A 22,639-nucleotide genomic window follows, 5' to 3' on the forward strand; every position below is an offset into this window, starting at 1 on the left:
TTCTATACTGAGAACTCAGGAGAGCTCAGAACAGTTTACATGAGTTTATTCAGTTACTCAAGCATTTTTCCGTCTGTCCCAGTGGGTTCATAGTCTATCTGATGTACCTGGGGCAATGGGAAGATTAAGTGACTTGCCCAGGGTCACAAGGAGCAGCATGGGTTTGAACCCACAACCCCAGGGTGCTGAGGCTGTAGCTTTAACTACTGCGGTAATGTATCAAGGAAGCATTCAATTTACTTTTTTTTCCAGCGCCACATGACTCATTTGTGTATTATTTGTTGATCTGAGCTTTTTACCATTTGTCTCACTCAAAGATTGAGGCTATAGTGCGGTCAAATCATGCTACAATCTAGATGGCCTGCAGATTGGGGATGGCCGACTGAAAGCTTCAATTTTGGTAGCTTAATGAGAGCATTTTGGAGGAAAGGATGTAGCAGGCAAACTGAATTAATTAATTCCAGGATGCAGTGAGGAAAGTGGACGTTTTTCTCTGCTACTCCCGGGGATCTGCATCACATCTGGGCTTTTAGTAGAAATCTTTCACTTTGGACTCTCTAATTTTCTGGCACGGAGGATATCGAGTGCTTATGGACAAATAGCTAGCTAAATCTGGAGGCATAATGGTTAGTAAATGTGCAAAGAAAGACAAAGGCAAGACACACTTCATTGAGGACAAAATGGTATACTCTCCAGCATCCGTGGTTGTGGAATTTATCAAAGGACAGTTGCAGCTTACCTCAGCGGTTACAAAAGCTTTAGAACTGCAAATGGAGTGTCTGTCAAATCTTACACCTGGAGACTTTGCTGGGGGAAAGTTTGCTGCAAGGGTGAGCTAAAAAATAAAGTTTCCACCATTGAAGATTCTTCTCATGTGGCCTCAGAACAGATCACATGCCTTGAACATTGGTTGAGCGAGAATGCAGGAAAATTTTAAGATCTTGAAAATCACTCCTGAAGGGACAATCTTTGCTTCATAGGATTGCTTTAGGAGACTGAACCAATCAGAATCTTACGCCACTCCCAGTGCATTCCAGGATGTACCAGGAAGAGGAAGGCTGTCATTTTGAAGAGGCAGGCCTGCTGGCAGGAGAGAGTGGACATCATTTGAATAAGGTACAAGGGGTGGGGCAGGGTACGGGAGCAGGTAGGAAGTGTGGAGGGTACGGGGCAAGTCGGGAGTGTGGAGGGGTATGGGGCAGGTTGGGGGCATGGGAGTACAGGGGACTGGGGCATTTTTGGATGGCCAAGGCAGGAGGGAGTGGGCATCTTTCCTGCAAACCCTCAATGGGCAAGGGGGTGCAGGTGGCAGAAGGGAGTGGTCATTCTTCCTGTCCTTTTTTTAAAGATCAGGTGGAGGAGGGGGATCATCGTCAGGGGGTTCCCAACATTTTTTTTTTTTAATGGGCACAGATGTGCGTAACACATGCAAATCTGTGGTTATTTAAAAAAAAAAAAAAATACTACTCTTCCTGCCCCAAACAGCTCAGCAGCAGGAGGCTGCTTCGGGGTTTCCTCTGCCAGCTCTGTGCATGTGTCAGCTTCCCCTGCCAGCGCTGTACGTGTCGGCTGCTTTCTCCAATGACTGATCGGATGGGATTACAGTGGACCTCCGCGAAACTAATTTGCATGTAAAATTGTTTGAACATCGATCCCGTTTTCAAATTGGACAATTTATCGGTACCACAGCGACCCTCGAGATTTTAACAGTTTTAAAGCATCTCATTCTAAGACCTTTAATTCTGTTTTATAAGGAGAATTACCACTATCCATGTTGGAGGCAGGCATAACAGTGCTATCAAAACCTAGGAAATAGTCATCACCTGTGGTTCTTATAGGCCGATCTGTCATCTAAATTTGGATATTAAATTCTTAGTCACAATTTTGGTGAATAGATTAAATAAACAAAGAAAGGCAAGTATGATGTCCAATCCAACGAACTTCAATTATTATATGAGTTTGAAACCCAACAAGGATTCTGGATACCCTTCATCCTGCAGGTCTCAATACAGAATTATCTACTTGTCTTGTCACCATTCCTCACTAATAAGTGAAAGAGTTTATATGCTTCAAACACACATATTCATAAGTCCTTCCATATAGATCAGGGGTCTCAAAGTCCCTCCCTGAGGCCCGGAATCCAGTCGGGTTTTCAGGATTTCCCCAATGAATATGCATGAGATCTATGTGCATGCACTGCTTTCAATGCATATTCATTGGGGAAATCCTGAAAACCCGACTGGATTGCGGCCCTCAAGGAGGGACTTTGAGACCCCTGATATAGATCCTTCATTTTTACATTATATGATGATTTTTTTAGGTTTAAGTTCCTTTCATATATATTCATCATTTTAAAATTATGTTTTATACAATTTTTTCTTAGTTCCCTCCATACATTTATCATTACAATGGTTTGACTACCTCAAGTTCCCTTTAAACATACATTTTATATTTTTTGCACCAAAATGGATGGACATTTCTTTTTTGATATAAATCTTTATTCATTTTAAAACTCATAATAAGCGTTTCAAAATATCAAAACAATTTTACATACAAATAACACTTAATATTCTGTACATATTCATTTAAAAGGTTTTACACCCTCCCACCCCACCCTTTCATAACAAAAATATAACAGACATTTCATATAATAAAATATTTCCTAATAATTCTCACAATTATATAAAGAATCACCCTTAATCCTCCCTCTCCTCCATCTTAGACACGTTTTATTAAGGGAAAAATAGTATCTATTCATTATAATAAGTTGTTAAAGGCTCCCAAACCACCTGAAATTTTTTTAAATACCCCTGCTGGTTAGCTATTACCTTTTCCATTTTATATTTATGACACAAAGAGTTCCACCAAAAACTAATTCAATCTTTCCCAATTTTTCCAATTTCTGTTGTATGGCGACTCCTGTCATAACAAGTAATAGCTTATTATTTGAAGATATTTGGCCCTTGATATGCCATATAATACAGTATCATAAGATAATGCCACCGGATTTTCTAACAAACAATTTATTTGTCTCCATATTGAATTCCAAAAAGCCAACATAAATGGACAGTAAATGATTTAAAGTCCCTACCTCAAGGTGACAATGCCAACATCTATTAGACTTAGAGCTATCCAATTTTTGTAAACGAACAGGGGTCCAAAATGCTCTATGCAACAACAACAACAAAAAAAAAACAAGTTTGTCTCATAGATGCAGACACTGTACACCTCATTCTCCAAGACCAAATTCATGGCCATTGAGATGCAGAAATTTGATGCTTAATCTCAATGCTCCATATGTTCCTAAGTCCAGTTTTGTTTTTTTATTGTTTTTTTAATAAATCTAGCTATCAATGTATACCACTGAGCGGCCTGATGACCCAGAAAGTCAACCTGAAAGCATAAGAATTCTAACCTATATTGATTATTAAGATTTTTCCATTCAGGGAACCCCGCCTGAATGGCCTGCTTCAGTTGCAACCATCTAAAGCTTTGTGATTTATTAAGACCAAATTTATGCTGCAACTGTGAAAAGTCAAGCAGTTTACCATTAGATATAACATCATCTAAAATGTGTATTCCTGCTATCCAGTACTTTCAGATGGCCTTAAATCCGCCAATTTGAATCTTGGAGATCAGCCATATAGTTTGATTTGTTGATTTATATATTGGAATAGGTGTTAAATTACTCACATATCTTAATGTTTTCCATGTATCTACTAATATTCTGTTTTCTTTATATAACCTAGGCATTTTGATACTGAGAACATTGCATAATCGCAGAGGAAACATGAGTCATCATTCCAACCATAACCAATCTGGGATATTTTCCATGAGCTCTGGGAGGACCCAATACATACCCTGGCGAATAATATAGGATTGATGATGCCTATAAAAATGTACCCCTCCCTCTGTAATTGGCTTTTGTAGAGACACTAAAGCAACTCTAGCAATTTTACCCAGCCAAATAAATTTTGTAAGAATACCATTTAACTTTTTATAAAAGGACCACTGGAAAAAAAACTGGTATCATATCCATTTGATAACAAACCACAGACAAAATCATCATTTTAATAGTTTGGACTCTCCCCCACCAAGACAAATGTAATGGATTCCATTGCTCACATAATTTGTTTACTCTCTGTAATAAAAATTTCTCATTTACTTTCAATGTGCCTTCCAGTGTGTTTTTTATCCAAATACCTATATATTTTATTCCTTCATCTCTCCAAAGAAAAGGGAATGGATCAAATAAACCCTTTGTACAATGCACATTAAGTGGAAGAATTTCTGATTTACTCCAGTTTATCTTATATCCTGAAAATTTCCCAAAATTTTCAATCAATTCAAGTAAACGTGGAATGGTTGTTTCAGGATTTCTCAAATGAAGCAATATGTCATCTGCATAAGCAGAGAACTTATATTCCCTGTATCTCCTTTATTTGATGAAACGCTAATAATAATATCTAATACAATATCAAAATGCAAAGGAGATAAGGGATAGCCCTGTCTAACTCCCCTGTGCAAACTTAAAACACTCTGAAAAATTATTATTAATATATAATCTAGCAGAAGGGGAGCTATACAGAGTTTGTATCATTTGTATAAATCCCAAACCCATGCCAAACCATTCCATTGCCTGATACATGAAGGTCCATTCCACCCGATCAAAGGCCTTCTCTGCATCTAAAGATACAGAAAAGGCCGGATCTTTCATGGCTTTTGTTAAATATAACATATGAAAAGCCAGTCTGGTGTTATTAGAAGAATGTCTCTAAGCAACAAACCCTGTTTGGTGAATACCAATAATAAAAGGGAGAGCCTTGGCTAATCGTAAAGCCAATGTCTTGGCTAAAAGTTTTTCATCTTCATTTATTAAAGAAATAGGCCTGTAATTTGAAACCAATGTGGGATCTTTATTTGGCTTTGGCAAAACTATACTTAATTACTACCATAGTGCCTGTAATGCAACCTTTATTCAGTTGAGCCTGATATAAATTTAACAAATATGGCAATAGGGTATTTTGAAATTATTTATAAAACTCTACTGTAAAACCATCACCACCTGGAGCGGATCCTGCTCTCAGGGATTTCAACGCTATTTGTAATTCATTTAATGATATAGGCTTATCTAGACTTCCTTTTATATGCTCAGGAATTTTAGGTCCCTCTAATAATTTAAAAAATTCTAAACCATCTTTTTCCATGTCTAATAAGACTCAGCAGAATAAAGAGCTTTATAAAAATTTAGAAATTGTTTCATAATAGGTCCAATTTGAGAGTAAGTATCCTTATTTTCACCTTTAATTGCAATTATTTTTGTCTTTCTTTTTTTTTGCTTTAAGATAATTCGCCAATAATCTTTCAGCCTTATTTGAGTTTCCATAATACAAAGCTTGCTGAAAAAACAAATCTTTCCTTATGAGATGTGAAGAAATTTCATTATACTTGCATTTCTAATAAGATGGCGGCCGGTTAAGTCATCAATTGCACGGTCTCCTTCTCCCTTTTTATTTTTTGGTTTTCTCTGTTGCTTTATTTGTTTTATTTAGTAGCTCACTTTGTTTAATTATCTTTATTAATCTTTATTTAATCTTATTTTTGATTTATATTGATTTATATTGCTTGAGCCTCCACTTGTGAATTCTAGTCTGATAACTACCGATTTGACCGTTGGTTTCTGGTCTAACAATTTAAAATGCCTACATCCTACCTGTTATTCCTTGCACTTCAGGCAGATTTAAGTTGAACCTGGCGACTGAGCCATTGCAAGTTATACTGATGTTGGAGAGACACGAGGGGAGCAGCGCTAAGGTCAGCGGGGGTGGCTGAGACTTCGTGAAGCGGTTGGCTATTTAAGATCTGGAGGCGCTATATCTGAAGTGATCTGCATAAACACTGAAGTCGGCGAGGATGCAGCTTCACGTTTTTCTACTGACAGAGTGACACCGTCAGGATGGGAGGTCCGCTGAGCCATTATGTTTATCTGAAATTTCACCACGTCCGATTACTCGCCAACCATAGGAGTGGTGTGGTGAGAGGTGGTATCGGCAGTTGCGAGGGCTGGCAGAGATGAGCGCTGCCGGACCTAGGAGCGGAGAATTGATGTCGGCGAGATCTGTGTGAAAGCTGAACTGTCCAGCGCACTGGTCATCGACCTGGAAACCGAAAGATGTTTTCTTTTTCATCGGAGGAGGTATCCTGTGGTTGGTGTACATTGGATGAAAACAGCAGCTGATTGGATATAACGGCTGAAGTGCTTGGGACAGTGATTTTGTTGGTCTGACTGAAGTGATTCTGAGTCCCTCTTGACTCTTATATCATCATATTTACCATATCTTTATTTTACTGTTTATTTATTTGTTTTATATCTTTATTTTAAATTTTCTTCAGAATTCCATTGCTCAACGGTTTTGTCTACCACTCATATTCCCTTATTTCATTCTTTTCACATTTATTATGTCCATATATTTTCTTTTAAATTTTTCCATATTTAGCTTTAATTCAAAAAAATTTAATTTTTATTTAATTTACTCATTTAATTATTACTGAGTTGTACACTTTGCTTTAAATAGAATTATGACCTTACAGAAATCAGTGTACTTTTGTTAGGATGTTTCATATCTTGTTTATTATCTCTGTCTTTATTTTTTACTCCTACTGCTCAGTAACTGTCTTCTAGGTACTTTAGTTAGATTGTGAGCCTTTGGGACAGTAAGGGAATTCCAAGTACCTATTCTTTATTTATCTTATTTTTATTGTATCTTTTAAAGTATATTTCTCTGTAAACCGCTTCGAACTTAAAGGATTTAGCGGTATATAAGAAATAAATTACATTACAATTACATTACATTTAGCTTTTAAAAGAGCCTGTAAAATAGATTGTTCCCACTTATTTATCAACTTTGACTCCAACATCTTGATTTCTAGTTTCAGATTGGAAAATTGTCTTTTAATCTGTTTCTTAATATATATACCGAATATGAAATAATTTGTCCTCTCATTGTTGCCTTAAAGGCATCCCATAAAATTTTGAAGGCAATATCTTCCGTATTATTAATTTGAAAATATTCATTCATTTTTAGCTGAACTTCAACAAATTTTGAATCCGCAAGCATTGCATTATCAAATCTCCATACCAGTCTACTATTATCTTGATCCACTATTTTAAATTCAATCCACACCCCTCCATGATCAGACAAAATAATTGGATCTATGGAGGCTTGTGAAACCTGTTGAACTAATGAATTTGAGACAAAAATATGGGGCTCCTTTTAAGAAGGCGCGCTACGGGGGTTAGCGCGGACATTTCATCACACGCTAACCCCCGAGGCAGCCTAAAATCCAAACGCCTCGTCAATGGAGGCGTTAGGTACTAGCGCGGCAGGCGGTTTAACGCGCGGAAAGGGACCCCATAGTCTATTCTTGAGAAAATTTGTGAACATGGGAACAAAAAGTAAATTCCCGCTCATCAAAATGAAGTATTCGCCATATATCTTTCAAATCACAAGAATTTACAAAATTGTCTAATCCTAATGACTTTATAATTTTACTTGGTTTTTTATCCATCAGAAGATCCATGACAGCGTTAAAATCCCCTGATTCAACTAAATTAGATGCAGCTAGTGGTAATATCAACTGTTGTAGAGTTTTGAAAAATTCAATTTGATTCAAATTAGGGGCATATACATTAAAAAGCGTCACAGTAATATTTCCCATGCTCATATCTACATGCAACCATCTTCCTGAAGGATCTGAAGCAGTCATTTTGAACATCGCAGTACATTTTTTATTCACTAGAATAGCTACTCCAGCCTTCTTTCCTACAGCAGGGGCATAAAAACAATGCTTTACCCAACCCCCCTCTAATTTTGAAGATTCTATGGCCGACAAATGTGTCTCTTGAAGATAACATATATCTGCATTCTGTTGTTTCAAAAATAAATGTGTTTTCTTCCTTTTAATTGGATGAATTTATAAGATTTTACTACAATGCATATAAGCCACAAATTAATTTGAGTTTTCAATAAATATACATTTTCCCCCAATTTAACATACCTAACCTCCCCTACCCTTCCCTTAACCCCATCCCTCCCCACCCCAACCCCTCCAAATTAATAGTGAAAACTTGGTAACGCACATATAAGACCAGGTAGTGTAAAGCTCCTTTCAGGCAAAAATAAAATTATATTTGTTTATTTTCATTAAGCTACCCCAATTCCTATAATAATTTACAATAAATATATCTGTCTTGAAAAGATATAAATTTATGATTCAGCAAAAAGATACTATATCTCTTAAATTTTAATCCTTCCTAAATAAATCTAGATTAGAAATATATACTGCTTCCAGATATTAACTCTCCATAAAAATTATAAATTTTCTATTAAATCTCCTAATTCATTAAGACTTATCAACTAAGTTATCATGCATACATTTTCCCCAACCCCTCATACATTAATTATTTTCACCTTCCCACTAAAAATCATATTTTATAAATACAATTACCCATCCCTCATTTATCCCTTACAATCAAAATAATTAAATCAGGTTGCTACTGAAATAAATATTCATCAGATAAATATCATAAATATTCATTAACTCACAACTAATAAATTTAAAAATTGTATTAATAATGTCATAAAACATATACTCACATTAATGAATAAATAAATATTCATTCAAGCATATCAACTATTCATATTTTAACATATGGATCCTTTAAGTTAATACCCTCTATCTAAACAAGAATTACTTTCGACACCATATACAATAAAACCTTGGATTGCAAGTAACTTTGTATGCAAGTGTTTTGCAAGACAAGCAAAAAATTTTATTAAATTTTAACTTGATTTACAAGCAAGGTCTTGCAATACAAGTACATACAATATTTTGTATTAAAGTTTTGGGGTTGTGGAGTTTCCATTATTTCTTATGGGGAAATTTGCTTTGATTTACAAAGGTTTTGGATTACAAGCATGTTTTCGGAACGAATTATGCTCGCAAACCAAGGTTTTACTGTATATGGTTCCATGAGAGTAAATCATATCAACTGATGTATTTTAATAATTCATTCATTTATTCACTTATTCATTTATTTATCTATTTTTTTGTCCTTTCCTTCCCTTACATATATTAAATGAAACTATATATTGTTAAAATTAACTTCCTCCTTAATGCATATTCAATGTTTTCTCATGTTCAATAACCAGTCCAACATTCTTACTCTGCATTCTTTCCAATAACTCCCATGCTGACACAAAAAATTCTTAAGAACAATCTCTTAATCATAGTTTTCTGAATAACTGTGTTCTCATTAGGTGTGTCTAGTAGTATGCATATACAGTGGTACCTCGGTTTACGAGTGCACTGGTTTGCTAGTGTTTTGCATGACGAGCAAAACATTCGCAAAATCAGCGCTTCGGAAACCAAGCATGCCTCGATTTGCGAGCGGCGCCCCCTGCGATCCGGCACCCTCCCCACCGCGATCCGGCACCCCACCCCACGATTCGGCACCCCCCGCCACAATCTGAAGTCCCCCAGACCCACCCGAACCCGCTTCTTACTGTCATCTGGGCCTTGGCACCAGCATGTCCTGTGCGTTGGTACCGGTGCCCAAAGATCGGTCTCCTTTTCTTGCTGGGCCTTGAGCATCTGCACATGCTCAAGGCCTGCGAGTTCACGCTCTCTCCAAGGAGGCCGATCTTCGGGCACCGGCACCAACACACAGGACATGCCGGTGCCAAGGCCCAGATGACAGTAAGAAGCGGGTTCGGGTGGGTCTGGGGGACTTCAGATTGCGTCGGGGGGGCAATCGCGGCGGGGGGCGCCAGATCGGGGGGGTAGAGCAGCGCCGCTGGCCTCGGGGGTTGGGAATGTATCAAAGCGAGTTTCCATTATTTCTTATGGGGAAACTCGCTTTGATATACGAGTATTTTGGTTTACGAGCATGCTTCTGGAACAAATTATGCTCATAAACCAAGGTACCACTGTAGTTGCTTTCAAACATATCCATAACAGAATTCATCTTCTATAAACGTGGCAGTGAAGACTATGGATATGATAACCTATTCGGAATCCAAAATGGTATATCTTCATCGCTATCATCACTGGGTGAATGTCATTTCCAGCAAGCTATTCTACAACGAGAACCATACGAGAAACCTCTCCTCTTCAAATCCTCTGACTTCAAATCTGAAGTGCAAGTCAATTCGAAAACACTCATCAATGACAAGCACCTAGTTCACTGACAGAGATAAGACACTCCATGACCCATGGACAATGCACCTCATGTGCTTCTGCACATTATACCAAAGGAAAACAGTAACCCCTGGCATCCTTAAGTCTTTCCACATTGGACATGCCATAATCCATATGAACAACCATATCCATCAGTGCACTGGAAAATTTATATATCCTCATAACGTTTTCTATCTTCCGTGACCCACCATATTGATCCTTATATTAATTTCAATCACCAATGTCAGGATAAATGCCTACATCCTTTCCAGCTTTATCTTCATGCAAAGCATGGGCACAATCGTTGTAGTGTGCTAAAGCTGAACATCTGTGGATTGGAATCCTCCGTCCGGTCTGTGCAGTAAAACTTTTTAGTTTTTTACACAACAAATCCATAACCTTATTTTTCCAGTTGAATTTCATGATATGCATAACTTCTACAACATTATCCCTTCTACTGGAATATATCTCTCTATCCTCAAATGTAAATATTGTCACTCTGCAATATTTTATATGGCCATGCTTTCATACAATGTCCGACCATTGTTCAGTGATTCAGCACCAGTGACCAAATGATCTTACGCTCCCAACTATATACACAAGGATAAGTGTCAACTTTCTCCTTACAGACAAAAAAAATCTAACAGACACCGTTTTCATAGAGGTCCATATTAGAGAATGACACGGGGAGCGATCCCCGCGGGGAACCGCGGCGTGGCTGCGGGCTATGGAGACTCCATAGCCAAATCACTGCAGACACGGGGACAAAAGTTTTCACCGCCCGCAAAAACAGTGAAAAGATTTGTCCCCGCAGGCAAATGTATCCCCTTCTACATACCGCAATTTACCGGGTCTTCATCGTGTGTTCAGTTCACTTCAGGACAGGTGTCTGACTTTTTTCCGGCGGCCATGCTTGTCGGCCATGTGGTCTCCTCCAACTCGTCTCTCTCCACCCGACTTGCATGTTGCCTGACTCTGCCCCATTCAATATTCTGGCTCCTCATTAGACAGTTCTTTCCTGCTCAAGAAGGGGACCAATCGCTACTGCCACACATGATATTTAATGGGTTGCAGTAGTGATTGGAAATCGGGGGATTTCGGAGCTGAGAGGCAAGCCCAGGATTTTTTTTGGAGTCGCTGCCTGGATTGGAGAGGAGTCACTGCTTCAGACTTTGAGGAGCTGAAATTTCATTGAAAACTTCGGCGCTACAAGTAGAGGTAAGGTGCACACTTTCCTACTACTTGCCTGCTCAGGGTTGGCGGCGGCAGGGGTGGGGGGGGGGGAATTCTTTGACCGGTTGGAGACGGGAGTCTGGTTGAGCTGGGAGCTGGTTCTTTTTTTTTTTTTTTAATCTGAGTACTGGTGTAGTAGTGTGCTATGTCCATTCCCATGGGTTAATGAATCCTATTCCTGAACATGTGCTGCAAGAATGGAGGAATCCAGCACATGTTCAGTATATAACCCATGGGAATACGTTAATAAAGATAAGTATATAAAATCATACCTGTTTGAGGCTTTTATGCATGCTGCGGTGACGGTGACGGGGGCGATGAATGGGATGGCAGTGGCGGTGACGGGGCAGTGAAAGGGATGGCGGTGACGGGGTGGTGCCGAGGATGGTGGGACGGGGACGGGGCGGTGATGGGGACAGATTTTTTCCCCGTGTCATTCTCTAGTCCATATCGAATTAAACTTTAAAGAAAAGAAAATATTGCTTTGATCTTGCGTCAAAGTTCTTTTGCTGAACTTGTCGAATGCACCGAACTGAACACCACTTCTGCTTCAGACTATCACGTGCCAGGATCCGGTAACTCGAACAAGTTCAAATAACAATTGAAGCATCCTCCAAGGAAAAATTTTGACTCTGTATCTTTGAACCATCCAGATAAAAATAAAACAAATAAAATATAATAAACAAGTTATAATGACATAAGATGAAATGAAAAAGTAATCATCAGATGAATATCGTTGTTATGAAGACATAGGCTGATCACAATGATCCAAAAACTCTTGCAGCTTTAGAGTCTTCAAAATTTAATGTTTTATTTGCGTATGTAACCCACATTATTGCAGGGTACATTAAACCATATTTAGCCCCTAAAGATCTTAATTGTAGGCGTAGCTCTAATAACCGTTTCCTTTTATATGCTGTAGCCCTTGCAAAGTCAGGCACAATATGAATCCTAGAGTCCTGACACTTAAGGTTTTTGTTTTCTTTTGCCAATTGAAAAATCTCCATAACTTGTTGGTACCTGAGCATTTTGAAAATTAATGGACATGGCCCCTTTTGTTTATTTGTTCTTTTTGCAGGGATCCTGTGCGCCCTCTCAAACTCCAATGGAAAATTAGTTTTGAGAGGCAGAATTTTTGGCAGGAAATTCTCAAGGAATGATATTGGGTCATTTTTCTCAACCCCTTCTGGTAACCCAATTATTCTTAAATTATTCCTCCTCCCCCTAATGGCACAATCTTCAAGGTCTCTTGTTAGTATTTCAATCTTCTTCCGATTCTGCTTGCAGTGAAACCGTTCTGCCTCCGCCACTTCAGCCCGTTTTTCCAATTGATCTATTTTAATATCAACAACCTGCATTCTCTTCGTGAGGCTAGCAACTTCTTCTTTAACCTCCTGTAGTTTTTAGCATTATCTGACACAAACTCTTTAATCTGACGAAGCTCATTTAAAATAACACTGCTGTCCTTTTCATCCGTTGGTAATGGAATCTTTGAGGGGGATGCCGGCTCCGGTTTTGATCTTTTAACACTTCCTGCCCCCATACCAGCTGAATCACTTCTCATTTGCTTACCTGATGCCATGTTACAATCAGAATAACACTTTTAAAATATAAAAAAATATATTTTTGTAGTTTATTTTCCTTCAAAATAGCCTGACTCCATGGAGCTAGACTCTCACCCGACCATCTAGTTACGTCTCCAAGTCATGCCCCATATGGATGGACATTTCAATACAATTAGATAGACAGATAAGAGAAATTAGATAGTATTTATTTGTTTTCAGTACTCTAATAGAGCATTTTACAGTGGCTAGTCTTTTGAATTATTGTTTGGGGTGCGCATGTATGGAACTTTAGATGCAGTTCACTCTAGTTTTCTCTTGCAGTACTTTTGAACATATGCGCAAGTTTTGCCGAAGCGTTTTCTTTAAAGGAATACTGACGTGGTACAAGTTTGTTTTCTATATAAGAACATAAGAAATGCCTCCGCTGGGTCAGACCTGAGGTCCATCGCGCCCAGCAGTCCGCTCACGCGGCGGCCCATCAGGTCCAGGACCTGTGCAGTAATCTTTTATCTATACCCCTCTATCCCCTTTTCCAGCAGGAAATTGTCCAATCCTTTCTTAAACCCCAGTACCGTTCGCTGCCCTATAACGTCCTCTGGAAGCGCATTCCAGGTGTCCACCACACGTTGGGTAAAGAAGAACTTCCTAGCTGAATCTGTCCCCTTTCAACTTTTCCGAATGCCCTCTTGTTTTTTTATGTTCTGAAAGTTTGAAGAATCTGTCCCTCTCTACTCTCTCTATGCCCTTCATGATCTTGTAAGTCTCTATCATATCCCCTCTAAGTCTTCTCTTCTATAGTTTGGTAAAGCAGTAAGAATTTGATCTTGATTGAATATTTTTATCAGTTTGTTGTTGATTTTAACACACTTTTAAAATATGTGTTTCTTTTCATGGTTCCTTTATGGTGACATGTCAATATTCACGTAACCTTAGGTATGACTTATTTTTATTTTCTAGCGACATGTTTTATTTTGGAAATCCGAACTTCAACATTGAAGAGAACACATTATAGTTCACTTACACCTGCAGAGAACATTTATTATTTTTTAAAAAAAAGAGATCCAATACTTAAGCACTCCAGATGCTAATGGCATTTACATTGATATGAGCTGCGTTTTTAATGCTTCACATGGTACCTTTCAATTTGGGTATCTGGTGCTATCGATGTGTACACATCACTTTACTTGGTACTGCTTGCATTTGCATAGAGAATGCTTTTATAATTTTCAAATTAAGATAAATCATCCAAGCATTTACATCTTTAATGTCGACAGCATTTGTATCTATATAATTAGTAGCGTTTTGCAGTTTATTTTTCTGTTGGTCCACAAACATACTTTATGGCTGTTTCTTGAATGTGTTATATCTAAGAAGTAATGTTCATGAGTGTTTGTAAATACAGATCGATTTATGCTTCATATAAAATTTATTCTTTGTGGCTATGCTGATTCTACCTTACATTTGGTTGACACTTCGATTAACTTTTATACTCTGACAGTATTCAGGTATGTGTTATACATAAAGGTTATGTATAATATATACAGTTAATTTTACCTGACATGTATGATTGTATGATTATTTTAGATATATCTATTCTATGGATTTTTACTGCCCATTATTTTGATCTTTTCAAATGTCTCTTAAATTTTTTGCATATACAATTTATACTTGTCAATTTTTTAAATCTAATTATTTTATATTTTTATAAATCGTTTTATCTTAGTTATGATTATTCAATTTTGTTTTTTTATTGACGAATGCCATATTTTAAATGTTGTTTTTAACACACCCTTATTTTTCTAGTATCCCCTGAAGAAGGCACATTTACCTGCTGAAACCAGGATCCTTGTTGGTTTCAAATTCATATAATAAAACAGAAGTTTGTTGGATTGGACATCATACTTGCCTTTCTTTCCTTGTTTGTATTTAGGAGTAAGGCAAGTTACTTCTATTCATGTTCATTTGTTTACATATTTCGAGAATAGATTAAACTTAAAAAGACCTACCTTTTCCAGGATGCATAAGACTCCTAAATAGATCTCGATAATAGCCAGAGTTGCTCAATACCGTAATCCTGCCTGCTTCCCCTCCCTGTTGTGGTTTACCTTTTTTGTATTCTTTACTTTTAATTTGTAGTTCTCTTAACTTTCCTAATGTTTTTGTCAGTTAACTATTGTTAAGTGGACATTTGTCAATTTCATTTCCCTCTTTTTAACATAATTTGTAAAATGCTTAGAAATCTTAATTTGTGTTTCATCAAAAATTTTAACTTGAAACACCATTATTGCGACACTGATTTGGGAGAATCAGTTTGGTTTTATCCCAGGTTGCATAATCAGGGATAATGTGAGGCGGATATTTAATTTGATCTGGCAGGCTAAAACCTCAGAATATGCCCATGGTACTCCTATTAATGATGAAAAAAACCATTTGATGAGTACACAGTGGGAGCTCATGCAGGAGGTGATGACATGTATGGAATGTGGGCCAAATTTTCATAGTTGTATTTCAACACTTTTACTCCTCACCAATTGCTAGAGTTTATATAAGTGAGGGTTACTCTAATGTGTTTCAACTTTCTAGGTTGGGACACCCAGGTGTGCATGTTATCCCCATTATTATTTGCCCTGTTAGTTGAACTTCTAGTGCACTTGTGTCAAACACAAGGCCTGCGGGCTGAATCCGGCCCGCCTGGCCTTTTTATGTGGCTCGCGGCAACATTCCCGATCTTCCCCTTTGAGCCAAGCGTGTCCTACCCTCTGCTGCCACGCCGGAAAGTCTGACGGCCTCGGCAGCGCTGTTCGTGGCTCCCCCTCCTGCCCTCTGTCCACGAGAACTGATGCAGCCATTCAGAAAGCAGGGCGGGTCCAGGCAGCAGTGCAGAAAGCATGTTCCTGCCAGCCGATACACTGCTGGACCACCAGGCTTAAGGGGCGTTTTAAAAGGTACTGCGGGGCGGGCAGGGGTGATATTTGAAAAGGAAGGGCCGGCGGGCAGTCCGTGTTTTTAAAGGGCGGGCAGTGATTAAAAAGCTACCCCTTTTTGGGGGTGGAAAAAGTGCGTCTTATGGAACGAAAAATTTGAAAACTGTCTTTATATGTAGGGCTCCTTTTACTAAGCTGCGTTAGCAGTTTTAGCGCATGCATTTTAGTGCGCTAAATCTGCGCTACATGGCTAGAACTAACGCCAGTTCAATGCTGGCGTTAAGGTCTAGTGCAGGTGGCAATTTAGCACACGCTATTCCGTGCGTTAAAGCCATAACGCAGCTTAGTAAAAGGAGCCCTTAGTCTTCATAGAACGTAAAATTCCTTGGTCATGAGGCTGTAGTAAGGATACGACTTTGGGTGGGAGATAAATGGCAGAAACATTATTTTTCACAAGACATTCTTGAGGTGGATGTGCAAAGCAGTTGTCTAGAACTAGTAAAACTTCACAGTTCTCTTCCAGTCCAGCTTCTCTACAATGAGCTCTTGCTGCTGGCACAAAATGATTATGGAACCAATCACTAAATGTTTCTCTGGTTACCTATCTTTCTCGATAGCATAACAGTCTACAAGTAGATGATGTACACCCTTGAAACATTGTGGATTTTGGCTTTTTCCAATCACTGCAAACTTTAATTTGTGTATGCCCGCGGCATTAGTACATGCAAAAACAGTTAACATGTCCTTTATGTCCTTCAAATCAGACAGTGCTTGTTTATCAGCTATTGTCAGTGTTTTTCTAGAACATAGCGCCAATAGAGAGCTGTTTCATAAGCATTGTAAATTTGTTCAGGACCAAGGTTTCCATCAGATATCCTTTTAGCAAATTCATCAATATAACTTCCATCTGCCTCGTAATCAGCAGAAGCTTTACCACCATAAATTTTGAGATATTTAACACCATGGCTCTTCTTAAATTTCTGCAGCCAACCTTCTGAATATTCTAATCTAATCTAATATTTGTGTGTCGCGCACACCTAAAAAGGCTCTAGGTGATTTAAAGAGGGGAAGAAAGTAGGTTAGGGTGGGAGGAAGGAGCGGAAGGGGGACAGGAAACATTAATCCTAGGCGATCTTAGAAGAATTAATTGTCGAAGAATGAAGTTTTCAGTTTCTTTCGGAATAGGGTATGTTTGGTTTCAGTTCTTATAGTCTCTGTGAGATCATTCCAGATTTTGAATCTGAGGAAGGTGAACATGGGCTGGAAGATTCTTTTGTACTTGAGATTTTTTTTATCACACTCACCATCAATATTCAGCTCTTGATGGTATTTTTTGGCCTGCTTCATTATCATCAAACCAGTCAATTATATGTGTTCACCTTCTTTACTAAATCCACTCAATCAGCACATGAGCTAAGTCTTCACTTTTTGCCCTATGCAATGTTTTTCTGGTTTTCATTAATTTCTGGTCATCTCTCTCATGATAAAACTTCAACAATTTATCTTTCTGAGTGCAATCTGCATCTCTCTATGTCATTTTCCAGCACTCTGAACTGAAATGCACAGAGAATAGGAGAAACGCACACACTTGCATTGTTTTCAGTGTGTGTCATGTCGGGGAAATGACTACTTCCAGTTTGTAACAAATTTTGGTTTTCAAAACTTTTTGGTTTTAGAATTTAGGATAAAGGATCCTGTACCTGCACTAGCATAGCAGGGCAAATATGTATATTTTAAGTGCAATCACCTACACCAACCAGGGTTGCTCATGTCTAGATTGCTAAAAATAAAAACGCAAAAAGTATTATATAATTACAAATACAAATGTTAAGCCCTGCCTATACTCTACCCAAGTATATGCCTACCTTCAAACTATACACCATTTAGGCAGCATGTTATAGAAGAGCACATAGCTGGAATACTGGCATTTATGCATATATGTGCTGGTTTTCTGGTTATTTACATGTGTTCTTTGCACCTAAATGTCAACATCTTTCTTAAAGAATTATCCCCTTGGTGTCTGAGGAAAGCCTTTTACAAAGCAGGTCTGTAGTATGTCAGATACAGAATGGCAAAGACACAGACAAAAAGGCAGTGCAGTCAATAGATTCTCAGTGTGGTGTTGTGGCCAAACCCTGAAAGCAAAGTAAAAACGCTTACAGGGTGTTTTTACTCTGCTTTCAGGGTTTGGCCACAACACCACACTGAGAATCTATTGACTGCACTGCCTTTTTGTCTGTGTCTTTGCAAGTTCCTCTGGCAGAACTTTTTTGGAGTTTTTGAATAGATACAGAATGGCAAACAGGTGAACAAACCAGAATGTAGACCAAATAGATCCAAAACAGAATTTATTGAACAAGCAATAGAACTGGAGGGCTGTTTCAGTGGCTGGAAATACTAAACTGTTGTGGTTAACTGCAAACACCAGGCTGGATAAAAGTACATCTCTCTCCCTCAGATATAGGTTCTGCTATTTGTTCAATACATTCTACTTTGGATCAATTCAGTCTATTTTAGTTTGTTCACCTGTTTGCCATTCTGGATCTTGTGGACTGACTATCTTCCTGTTTTTTGTTTGGGGGGGGGGGGGTATTTCAGATACAGAAACTAGTGGAAAAAACAAATAAACAAACATAGTTCACAGAAACATGACTTAGATCAGTGGTTCCCAGGCCAATCGGGTTTTTGGGATAGCCCTAATGAATATGCATGGGGCAGATTTGCATGCCTGTCACCTCCATTATATGCAAATCTCTCTCATGCATATTCATTAGGGCTATCCCAAAAACCCGACTGGCCTGGTGGTCCTCCAGGACAGGGTTGGGAACCACTGACTTAATAATTTCCAAGCAAAAATATGACAAAATTATAAATGTTTATAGACATAACAATCTAATATAATAAAATGCTAGGCCACGCATGCGCACTCAAAAGGCGTGTTCCCTGATCCGTCGCGGAAACACGACTGCGCATGTGCGCGTTTTACGTCACCACCTGCTCGCTTAGTACGTCACAGCCTCCCTGGTCTACACAAACCGGACCGCAGCCAGACAACGATCTCCGTTCCTCCTGCCGCTGCCAATCTCCGTTCCTCCTTTGCCACCCACCCCCTTCTCTTCCCGCGGGCCCGAATGGCGATTCCAGCAGCAGCGTAAGCCGGACCGCAGGCAGACGACGATCTCCGTTCCTCCTTGCCACTCACCCCCTTCTCTTCCCGCGGGCCCGAATGGCGATTCCAGTAGCGTGTGCATCAGTCTTCACACGCTGCTTCAGGCCTTTCTACTGCCCTGATTTGCTCTGCCGCATCTCTGATGATGTCATCAGGGACGTGCCAGAGTAAATCAGGGCAGTAGAAGGACCCGAAGCAGCGTGTGGAGACTGATGCAAGCGCTGCTGGAATCACCACGTTTGTAGTCCGGACCGCGGGAAGGGAAAGGGGGGGGGGTTGAGGAAACGCTAATGCTGCTGCACAGGGAACTGGTGTGGGGGGGAGGGAAATGGAGGGGGAGGGAATGCTGCTTTGGACAGACAGACAGAGAGAGGAAGGGAAACACAAAGAAAATAAGAAAGACACAGGGGCAGGTGCACAGGGAACTGGTGTGGGGGAAGGGAAATGGAGGGGGATGAAATGCTGCTTTGGACAGACAGACAGAGGGAGGAAGGGAGACAGAAAGAAAAGAAGAAAGACACAGGGGCAGGGAGATACACAGAAAGACAGACAGGCAAAGGGGGCCAGGGACAGAGTCAGACAGAAAGGACAGCGGGAGCCGCGTCAGGAGGGGTGCGGGATGCGGCAGTGGGAACTTTTCCAATGGGTGCAACTGGGCGGCTATCGTGAACCTCTGATCAGGGGCAGAGCAAGGTAAGAGTATCATAGGGATAAGAAGGAGGACGGGGGATAAAAAAGGAAGGGATGCCTACTGCTGGACAGGGGGAGAAAGAAAGAGATGCTGATGGACAGGGGGGAGGTAAAATAAAGGGAGAAGGGCTGCTGCTGCATAAGGAGAGCAGTGAAGTGGTGGTGGACACAGGGGAGGTAAAAGAAAGGGAAAATGGACAGGGGGAGCAGGCAAGGGGTGGTGATGGACAGCCAAGGAAAAAGAAAGGCAGAAAGAAAGAAAGCGGCTAATGAGAGAGAGAGAAAGAAATAAAGACAGACACACACACATATGTTCTAGCACCCGTTAATGTAACGGGCTTAAAGACTAGTAATAGATATTAAAATACAACACAATATTAAAAAATGCACATTACATTTGGGACATATAGCTATGCGTATGGCATAGTGATAGAAACAAAAGGAATATTTGCCTCAAGGAGGCAGAAAAGGCTCAGTTGATACAGCTGCCTTACCTGGAACCCATCCTACAAAGGGACTGATATGAGGAAGCAGGCATGTAGACAATAGCCGAATTATAGCACAGCAAAAGAAAACTCAGCACTTCAAACCTAAAGGAGAACAAGACCATTACTGGAAAAAAAGACAGATTGAAAGTTTTAAGAGCTTAAATAAAGGGTTCAGATTCTTAGGATAGGTTCAACGTTCAGTTTTATTTGGCATGCTATGTCTCGATTTCCACAGCCCTTTTCTTTCCTATTTACCTCTGTCTTAAAATTTGTCCAGCTAATCCAAAACATGTAGCTTGCTTCAATTGGTGATCTGCTTCATTCACCTTATTCCCCTGCTTCACAAAGTTTAGTTGCTCTTAATATAATCAAAGCACTTAACATTTGTTGGCTAAACTCCACTGCTCTTTGTGCAACAAATTTATTTTCATTCTGTTACCATGCCATTATACCTGAATTTAATTTGGCTTGAGATTGGATTTGGAAAAGGTGAGTAATAAATCTAAAATTCAATCCCATTTTTCAAATCATTACTCCATTTTACAAATGTATTGTTTCCTTATAAATTAATATAATACATAAAAGCTCTGTAGGCAATTTAAATGTGAGGCACCATATGATGCATTTTTTTAACCTCCCTACATCCCTTGAATAAAATGTACATTATGATATTAATTTAAAAGTCAATTTTCTAACTGGCCATTATTGGACAAAGTCTGCATTTACATTTTACGTGTGGATTTTGGGCCTATTTGCTGATGACACAAAGTTGTTAAATCGTAAGAGGACTTTGAAAATTTGCAAGAGGACCTTGTGCAACTGGAAGACTGGGCATCAAAATGGCAGATGATGTTTAATGTGAGCAAGTGCAAAGTGATCCATGTGGGAAAGGAACCTGAACTATAGCTACATGATGCTGGGTTCTCTGTTCAGAGTCACTGCCCAGAAAAAGGATCTAGGTGTCATTGATATGTTGAAACCGTCAGCTTAATGTGTGGCGGAGTTGGCTAAGAAAGCAAATAGAATGTTAAGAATCATCAGGAAAAGAATGGAAAGCAAAGATGAAAACGTTATAATGCCCTTGTATTGCTCTATGGTATGGCTGCAACTTGAATACTGTGTGCAGTTCTGGTTGCCGTATCTCAAAAAAGATATAGCAAAATTAGATAAAGGTACAGAAAAGGGTGATGAAAATGATAAAAGATTTGGGATGACTTCCTTATGAGGAAAGGATAAAGTGGCTAGGGCTCTTCAGCTTGGAGAAGAGACAGCTCAGGGGTGATTTGATAGAAGTCTATAAAATACTGAGTGGAGTGGAAAGGGTAGATGTGAGTCACTTGTACACTCTTTCCAAAAATACTAAGACTAGGGGCCATGCGATGAAGCTGAGTAGTAGATTTAAAACAAACAAGAGAAAATATTTCTTCAGAGAACGAGTGATTAAATTCTTGAATTCATTGTCGGAGAATGTGGTGAAATCAGTTAGCTTAGAGGGGTTTAAAAAAAACTTGGATAATTTCTTAAAAGAACAGTCCATAGGTTATTATTGAGATTGCATGGGGAAATCCACTACTTATTCCTAGAATAAGCAGCATAAAATCTGTTTTACTACTTGGGATCTGGATTGGCCACTGTTGGAAATAGGATACTGGGCTTGATGAACCTTCGGTATGTCTGTCCCAGTATGGCAATTCTTGTTTTTGTGCACATATTTGTGTAGAGAAAGGTGGTATATCAAAACATACACTTTTTTTCTAAAAAATAAATGATGGCAGATAAAGACCTGCCTGGCCAATCTAGTCTATCAAGGTAAGCAGAGTTGCACCTGCCACTCTGCTGGTTCCACTCACTTCATGATTACACTGGCACTATAAATAAGGCAACTGGCAGTACACCACAATACCAGCCACAGAATGGAAGATTAGGTTTCTACCTACGATAGTTCCTGGAGGATTCCATACGCTAGGTGTTCAATTCCAACCCGCAGTCCGAATATTGCAGGAATTCACATCTTTTGAGAACACATGGTGAACTCCCCCTAGTGGTAAAATCAGTTCAGTCCCAAAGCCAAGCACATACCTGTAAATTCAGGACAAAGGGGGTACAGGGGCAAATCCCCATCAACACAAGTATGTCACAAATTGGTATGCTCTGCAAAATATCAACAAGTAATAAACAGGCCACAAAAGCAACGCAGAAAAAAATGTTGATGAACAATGTAGAACTAACCTGCTGTGTGCAACGAGTACCCCAAGAGGAGCCTTCGGCAATGTGCATACTCTCAGAAAATGCCCCACAGGATCCGGCAACTGGCTAGAAAATCTTCAAGCC

The 22,639-nt window shown here is 39.3% G+C and overlaps 1 protein-coding gene across 9 annotated transcripts in view; it reads right to left on the reverse strand.

Annotated features, from left to right (window-relative positions):
* FAM126B (family with sequence similarity 126 member B) overlaps positions 1-22,639 on the reverse strand; it is a 228,517-nt gene that overhangs the window by 90,298 nt on the left and 115,580 nt on the right. For all 9 annotated transcript variants that reach the window (XM_033945759.1, XM_033945754.1, XM_033945762.1 and 6 more), the window contains one exon: positions 20,315-20,410. In XM_033945759.1, the coding sequence (XP_033801650.1) occupies positions 20,315-20,410 (96 nt within the window). The remainder of the gene's footprint in view (positions 1-20,314; positions 20,411-22,639) is intronic.

This window comes from Geotrypetes seraphini, chromosome 5 (genome assembly GCF_902459505.1).
Source record: "Geotrypetes seraphini chromosome 5, aGeoSer1.1, whole genome shotgun sequence".
NCBI lineage: Eukaryota > Metazoa > Chordata > Amphibia > Gymnophiona > Dermophiidae > Geotrypetes > Geotrypetes seraphini.